Source organism: Pyrgilauda ruficollis, unplaced genomic scaffold (assembly GCF_017590135.1).
Source record: "Pyrgilauda ruficollis isolate IOZ18807 unplaced genomic scaffold, ASM1759013v1 scaffold9, whole genome shotgun sequence".
Lineage (NCBI taxonomy): Eukaryota > Metazoa > Chordata > Aves > Passeriformes > Passeridae > Pyrgilauda > Pyrgilauda ruficollis.
This window is the reverse complement of record NW_024531043.1, coordinates 8,517,275-8,525,765: the sequence shown is the minus strand read 5'-3', so window position 1 is coordinate 8,525,765 and position 8,491 is coordinate 8,517,275. Positions and strand designations below refer to the sequence as shown.

The 8,491-nt window shown below is 45.5% G+C and overlaps 1 protein-coding gene across 1 annotated transcript; it reads right to left on the bottom strand.

Moving 5' to 3' along the window:
* Positions 1 to 3,397: 3,397 nt before the first annotated feature.
* Positions 3,398 to 6,485, bottom strand: XBP1 (X-box binding protein 1). Its single transcript, XM_041488648.1, is given in 6 exon segments — positions 3,398 to 4,396; positions 5,156 to 5,263; positions 5,266 to 5,319; positions 5,811 to 5,942; positions 6,020 to 6,116; positions 6,200 to 6,485. Coding segments are annotated over 6 exon segments (1,158 nt in total). The 5' UTR covers positions 6,409 to 6,485; the 3' UTR covers positions 3,398 to 3,838.
* Between the last annotated feature and the right edge of the window lie 2,006 nt (positions 6,486 to 8,491).

The window sequence follows — 8,491 nt, the reverse complement described above, 5'->3', positions numbered from 1 at the left end:
CTTGTTTCAGGGTTTTATCTTTCGTTCCTAAGTCCTTGAGCTTTCTCAGAGATACCTGAATTGAGGCTTTTCATAAGAAATCCAAGTAACAGGTTCTGTTCAGAGTCCTATGTCCCAATCTGGTTTTGACATCTTGCTGACATAAAGGAGCAAGTACACAGTAACACAGCTGCTCACGTAAGAAAATCTACTCTTCCTCTGCACAACTTGTGATAATATTCTTTACTGTTGAATAACCCCCATAGCTGAAAGCTTAAAATCAATCTTTCTGCACAACTTGTGATAATATTCTTTACTGTTGAATAACCCCCCCATAGCTGAAAGCTTAAAATCAGTCTTCTCTTTTTGCAGTCATCCTTTAATTCCTTCTGGTTGTTCAAAAGATACCTGTTTGTTAAACCCTGTTTATCTTGCTGCTTTTGTTGAAGGTTGTCTGAAATTTTCTGTCTCTTGGTAAAACATTTTAGAGTTTCACTAAGAACACTCTAGCATTTGAGTAGGTATTACTCTGGAAACCAGTATACACCTGTACCATTCTGGAAGGTTTATTAAGTTGAAGAACATGGGCAGCCTATCTTGCTATAATGCCTAATTTCATTTCAGGGTCTGCTGTAAATCTTTTGCATGAACTGTGTAAAATTTCTTACATATTATTAAGCTGCTGAACATGTTTAAGACCTACAGCCTTTGACATGCTCCAGTGCTTCAGTAGAACATAAAGCAGTCAGTCTGGAGAAGGCTGTAGTCACTGCAGGTAGAAAATGTGATGCCTCCAAGTAAGTAACTGGTTTTCAGCTTGCTGGATTATAGTGAAAGTTCAAAGTTGGAAGTATTTTAAGTGAAAGGTCTGAATCCTAAATAAACTGAAAAAAAAGGATGAATATTTCAAAAATGCAATGAAACCATCTCAGCAACACTGAAACTGTGACAGAAGATGTAAAAAAAACTCTGGGAGGCCTAAATACATCAAATGATGCAGTTGTTTTCCTCTTAAAAACACCAAATTGCATATCAGATTTGCAGAATAAGAAATTGTTGTAGATGGCTTTTAAGCATACTTTTTTCCTGCTAGGTTTGTACCAAAGGTTGACTTTCAGAGGTGTCTTTCCTCTTAATTCAATGCCAGTAGGGCATCACTGACCTTTTACCTGCCATCTAAAACAAGAATACAGTGGTGCACTGTTGACAAAGAGTATGAAATGGAGAAAAAAATAGTTTGAGAAGTTTGCTTTGATAGAAAACATTTGCATTCATTTTTTCACAATGCATTTCTGCCCTTGTGATAGGAGACAGTGAGGCTGAGTTGCTTAAATTGATAGAAGAGTGGGAACCAAGTGACAGGAGCACTGAGCAAGATCCTTGCTACAGCAATCACTTGGAGAGGGTGGTTGGATGAGAGATCAAGCTGTGGGCATTTACAGACTTCTGTATTTGTGAGTTTCATTTGTTGTTGTCTTCATTAAAAGACTTTTATTAATGCTGTTCACAAACAGGATGGCAAATGCGATGCAGTATTAGGAAAAACATTATTTTGAAATACGAAAGATCTGATTCTGGTCTGTCTTCTCTTGGGACCAAATCACCCTTTGTATGTCAGTTTTCAATAAATTTTCTAAAATATTTTTTAGATGACTGTTTCATTCCTGGTAAGAGTGACAAAACCTTGGGAGCCTATGTGCAGTCCTTCAGCTGGACAGTAAAGTACTCTTCTGGCTTAACAAGATTTGAATTTAACTATGTTTTGTCAAAGGCATGCCTGTTTTTTCCTTCACAGTATTCAGCAGGACAAGGAAAGGCAACAGCAGAATAAACCTGAAGCTGCCAGGAAGGAAGAGTTATTTTAAGTCTGTCATGACCCAAAGGCCTCTGACAAAGCAATAGGGGTACCAGTAAGTGTTGCTATAGCTTGTGTTTTGAGAGCTTTCATTTTACTTCAGAATAAAACTCTTCAGAAGTACTCAAGCTAGGTGTTCTTAAAGTTAAGGAATGTTTGAGAAGAGTTTTAAATTCAGATTTTAGTTATTTTGTTGAAAGGTAAAATTTTCGCTTTTTTTGTGTACCATCTTAGTGGACTTGATCCTAATAGAAAATACTAGTGCTTACAGGAATTCTGAATGGTAGTAGGCTTCTAGATGCCAAACAAGAACTAGTTCTGTATTTTTAGTGGAAGAGGTCTCAGTAACTATAAACACCTTCCTGTGGGACACAGTCCTTGCAGTAAATCAGGATAAAGCATGGCAGGACAGAGCCCTTAAGTTGAAAAGGGGAAGCAAAACAGTGTAAAGACCATGTCCTTCAACACTTCTGTCTCCTGTGCTTAACAAGGTTGAAATGTTAAGCACATCCCATGTCCTGCTGTGATGGAAAGGAGACTGTAATACAATTTTCTCTGGATTTTTTAGATGTTGAAATGGCTTGCTCATAGTTGCCAGGAAGGGCTGGGGCTCCATAAAAGGGTGCTAACAAAATGTATTGCAAAACTACAGCACAAATCTTCACTTTTGCTTTTTTTTGGATTCCCAACAATTTGATACTCTTGCAGTCATCCCTATTTTCCACCTTGAAAGTAAAGCAACTTATTCTTCTGATTACTTGGATTTTCTATCTAAATTTGTTATATTACACAGCTGCAGTCTTTATTCTACCCACTATTTAGTGAAGGTGGAATCCTTCATTATAAGCTAGGTTACTCAAGCTTGTAATCCAAGGCAGTCCTGTCACCTTGAATGTTACTGACTGAAACATCTCTGGTTTTCTTTCTTCCCCACCCCAAGTTATTTTTGCCAAAATTGAATGCAAAACGTGAAATAGCACTGAAACCAAGAACAGCTGTGCCAACACCTGCAACAGCTCTCTTATCTTCAGTATAAAATTTCTTCTGTCTCTCCCAGTGTTTTTAATATTGTGATAAATTCTGGATACTGGAGCAAATGGATGTGAAGAATGAGAAGTCCTGCTGTGGTATTTGATATTAGCTCCTAACAAGTCCATTTGATACTTCAGGATTTCCTGTGGTAATACAGAATCTACAACAGTTTTCACACTGTGTCTGTCTCACACCCACCTCCCCTCATACTGAGATATTTGGACAGCATTGCTGGCCACCAGGGTGCCAGCACTGCCCTGACTTTTGAATATTCAGACTCCAAGCTCCTACCACCTCTCTGCCTTACAGAGGATAAAGGTTTTCCTCTAGTAGCTTTGGCCATCACACAACCTTGTCCACCACATCCAGTGCCCCCAAAAGGGAACTGCTGAAGCATCCAGCTGCAGACACCTTATGAGCAGTGCTCCTCCATGCATTGTGGCAGGATGAGACATTGAGGGACCCGATTTAAATTCTCCAAAGCCCAGACACTCTCCCTCCCCACTGAGTTCTAAGGCAAAACAGGGTCAGTGAGCTGCACTGCATTTTAATTGCACCAATACAGTTAAATATTAAACGGACAAAGCAACTCTACATAGCAAATGGAAAACAAGCATTTAGTGAAGCTGTAAGACTTAGAGACTATTAAGGTCTAGCCCAGTTGTCTATACATGAATATCCCATTTTAGTTTTTGGTTTTAAAAAGTTTAACTGGAAAACAAAACATTTTCAGGTTCACAGAGAATGAGCAAGTTATTGAGAAACAAACCTGCCTCTCTCCTAAGCCAACACTGACTGGGGGGAGCCAGGGCAGGACACCCCAGGCTTTTTCATACCATCATGCCACCTACTAGCATGGTGAATACGAGAAACACTTTTCTGGATGGAGTTGATTTACCCCATAAACACCCCAAAGGGGCATTGCTGATTTCCTGCCAGGACAGTTGTTCACAGGGAGTTAACACTACCAGGTTAGACACTGATGAGCTGGGGAAAGAGTTCCTTGGCAAAGCTATCCTCCCACACATGGTCAGGGCCAAGCGGAGACGATGTGTCACTGAAGGGCGACAGGGATCCTTCATACCCAGAGTCACTACAGCCATCCAACAGGTAGCTTGGGGCTTCAAGGCTATGACAAGAAGAAAGCAGATGAGAAAAGCCCAGTTCAGGCATGAAGCTGTCTACAGGTTCCTTCTTCACAGACACTGGGACTTCAGGGATGGCCTTGTCATCAGATGAAGAGAGATTTTCTTTCTCAATTTTCACTAGCATATTGGTTTGGTTGCCCACTTCAACAGGAATCTCCACTACTAGTGGTTTTGTATACACGTGATCAAACCTTATGAGTTCATTAATGGCTTCCAGCTTCGCTGATGGGGACCCCAAAGAGGGAGAGAGGGCGGTTGGTATGGAATTTGTTTCTCCAGAGATGTCTTCGTCCAGCTTTTCCAGGCACGTTGACTCTGAATCAGCATATTTGAGAAACAACTCTGGGTCCAGACCGTCCAGAAAGCCCAATAGGAGATCAGACTGCAAAATGAAAGACAGTTTTAGAAAGACAGTTTATTACTGTTACAGCCAAACACCAAATGTGGCCTCTATTAACCTCCATGCGGAAGTTAATATACACTGATGCAATCACAGTTGTTTTACCAAGAGTATCATCAAACACACAGTTAAGGCAGTTACCTATCTTGCAGAAATTCACAGACTAGGCCAGGCTGGAAGGAACCACAGTAGGTCACATCTGCTCAAGCAATTTTCCTGCTCAAGCAGAGTCACAGTAGAGCTCATGGCACAGGATTGCACCAGATGGTTCTTGACTGTCTCCAGTGAGGGAGACTCCACACCCTTTTGGGCAATCTCTGCCAGGGCACAGTCATTCTTTGCCCACAGCTTTTTTTGTAAGGGTACTGGCAATTCCAGGGAATTATACATGCATTTGAGATTTACAGCCACTATTAGAAGCTCCTTGAGATCTTGTACCCCATCAAGTACAAACACCACGGTGCCTGCTGGCTACACAGACCACAGGCAAAACCTGCCTTAGGCAGACCTGCACACGACTAAAGCTGTGGGGACTGGGTTTTTTCATGTGTGTGTTGTTGAACTCCTGTACTCATTGGACACAGCCTAACACAGCTGTTCTGATGCACAGGTATGGCATTCCAAGATTTGGAATGAATGGAAATCACCAAATAATTTCTCATCAAAACGTTAACAACAATAGTCTTAAATCTACAGTATTTCCAAATTTCATGGACAATTTGTATCGGACTGGATGCTCACCTCAGAGTCTGAAGAGTCACTGCCATCAGAATCCATGTGGAAACTATCAGAAATGGTGACTGCTGGGCCTGCACCTGCTGCAGAGGAACACGTAGTCTGAGTGCTGCGGACTCAGCGGACCCGGTCACCAATCTGATCTCATCCACCTGCGATTCCTTCACAACCTGTACCAAGACAAAAACTCAGTCACTGCAAATGTTCTGGCAGGCAGTACAGTACACAATCTTCCAAGACCATAATTTTTCTGCAAAGGGTTCCAACATAAAATTCACTATTTACTTATGCTGTAGGAACCTGAAGGTAAGGTCATTTCAAAGTTAGCTGAAGCTTCCCTACACTTGCACATTTATTTTGTTTGACACTTTTAAATGAAAGCCTGACCCTCTCCACCACATCTGAGACATACCTACATGACTGTAACAGTTTCTATTTCACCTCTACAAGGTAGAAAACTATCTTAAAACAGCCTGGAACTAGTCAGCTTTCTACCTCCCACATTACCCATTTCGACTTGGCACCCGCTGAGTTTCAGGACAGCCTCCATACGGAGGACAAAGGTATTTCCGTCATATCCCTGCCCACAGCACCGAGGTTGCCCCGGCAGCCGGGCAGCTCTGCCCAAGGCGGGGGCGGACACGCCAGCAGCGCGGCTCACCTGGAACTCGTCACCCTCCTCCTCCGTCTTCAGAGCATCTAAACCCAGGCGGCAGCGGAGCTCCTGGTTCTCCCGTGCGAGGTTACACGTCCTTTCCCGCAGGAGCTGGTTTTCCCGCAGCAGCTTCTGGTTCTGCAAAGAGCCGTGAGGCAGGGAGGCCGCTCCCTTCCTCCCGCTCCTCCAGCCCCTTATCTCCCCCAGTCTCTCACCTCCTCCTCCAGCTCCACCACCTGCTGCTCCAGCTCTGTCATCCGCGCCTTCTTCCTGTCGCGGGCACTCTGGGCCGCCACGCGGTTCTTCAGCTTCCTGCGGGGCAGAGCAGCCCTCAGCGGGAGATCTCGTACCCACCAAGCTCAGCCGCAGCCCTCCCACGGATACCCCGCACTCACCTGCGCAGCGCCTTCTCCTCCGGGCTCAGATGCGTGAGCCGCTGCCGCTTGCGGGCCGGCTGCGTGGCCTCCATCCCGGGGAGGCTGGGATCGGCTCCTGCCGGCAGGACAACGGACAGATGCCGGGCAGCCGCGGTGTCGGGAGCCTCGGCCGCTTTGCTAGGGATGAGGAGCAGCCGCGGGGCCGCGGCACCGGGCAGCGCTGCCATGGCGGCACGGCAGAACAGCGGACACGCCGCCCGCGTCACCAGCGCGGCCGTCTGCGCCCCGCGCCGCCCCGCCCGGATTTCTACCATCGTGGCTCTCGCTCATTGGCTGCGGGGCGTGACGCCACGGCCGGGAGAGCTCGTGATTGGCCGGAGGCCGCGGGCAAGGGGGGAAGCGAATTGCATCAGACAAGGGGCGGCGGTCGTGAGGCGTTGGCGAGGGCGGGGCTTGCGGGCGGCTGTGAGGGCAGAGCGCGGCCGGGAGGGGCCGGAGGGGACCCGGGCGGGGCCGGGCCCCCCACGCCCGCGATGGCGGTGGCCGAAGTTGGCCGAAGTTGACCACTTCCTTGAGGAGGCAGTGAACCGGGTCTGGCGTGGCGATCCAGCTGAAGTCTCTCTCTGGTCTCCTTTCCGGAGCCGCTCTGTCACAAGTAGTCACAAGCATAATCATGGGGAACACAAGTGCCACGAATGGAGCTGTAGCAGATGCCATAAGAATGAACTTTTTAGTGTAAGAAGACTAAAAAGGCAGCGAGGTTAGTGACTGACGAGTGGAAGCTGCAGGAGACCGTGCAGAAATCCCTCAGGGGTGTCTCGGGCCGCTCCCGAGCGTGTGGCAGTGAAGTGAGCCCTTCTGTGGTGTGTGAGGGAGGAAATCACCCCGCCGTGACGGGCTGGTGTCAGATCTGACAGATCTGGGGTTCAGACAAAAGGTTTGTAGGTAAAACGCCTGGAAATGCTGTGCCCGTGGGAATGCAGGTGCTCAGCAGTGCAGGGCAGCAGTGCAGAGCCATGCGGGGCGCGGAGGGTGTTGGGGCTGCCCGCAGCTCTCCGCGTTTCCACTTGTGACAGTGGCCAACGACCTGAATAGTTATGAAATGTCGAGACTTCGGCTGCTCGCAATTATTTCTGAAAGCCATTTGTACATTGATTTTAAATTAGTCGGGATGTTAAACACTAAAGGAAAACATGAGCTTTAGAAGATCAAAGACGCTGGTGTGCTGCTTTGGCATTGCTCCAGCGCTGGAGTTCTGCCAGGCTTTCATGATACAGAGAACAAACTGCATTTGTAAGCTTGTGTTTGTTCTTTTCTTGCGCACTGCAGCATGACATTGAGCTAAGGCTGAAAGTTCATCTTTCTACTTTGACACCTTTGTGGAAAACATGCCAATTTTTCAATAAGCCTTTTAATCAGAGTGCAAAAAAAGTCGTGCTAAGCCCCTGAGATGCTGGCCATTGGAGATACTGCTTCTCTTTTACGTATCTCTTCTGGATTTGGACTTATGTTTCTTCTGTAATTCTAATTCCCACTTTAAAGTGTTACTTTTTTCAACCAAAATGCAGATTCAGTATTAATGCTTCAGATTTCAGACATCCATTTCAAGTTGCCCTTATTTGCAAGAAAAGTGTTGAACGGGGTGAACAGGGCTGCCTTACATTGCTGATTTGTAATATTTGCAGCTGTACTGGGGAGGTCTGATTTATCATTATATGATTTATCATACATATGCCTTGGTATTATGACTGAAGAAAAATCCTAACCTTCTGTCTACAGGTGATTTAATTTTCCTGTTTAATTTTCTGTGGAACCACAGCCCACGTAAAGCACGCTTTCTTTTGCAACAAACACTTGTGTTCATGAATAAACAACAGAAGTGCAGGGACATATGGGCTAGTAGTGGTGCCTGAGCTACTTCACAATGATGTGTAACCAACAAAAGTGGAAGCTGCCCTTGGCACTGGTGGTGTCCATTGTTATTGAATATAATAACAGCACCCATTAGTGTTGGCAATACTAGCTAGCAAAAAAAGGGCAGGACACCCTGCATTCTAGTCCCGTTGAATGGTTTTAGTAGTATTAAGACAAGCTCTGGGGCAGTTGCTGAGAATATATTTAGGCTCAGAAATATTATGTTACTACCCTTAGGATATATAAAGTGTTTTATTAAATATATGGTTGAGTCACTGGGTAAGAGAATGCCTAAGAAAAGGTCCATAAAGCTGGTCTTACACTGTGACACCCTTTCAGAGAGTTTTAACAAAAAGGCTTCAAGTTTAATTCTGATTTCCACTTTTTTTTCCCCCT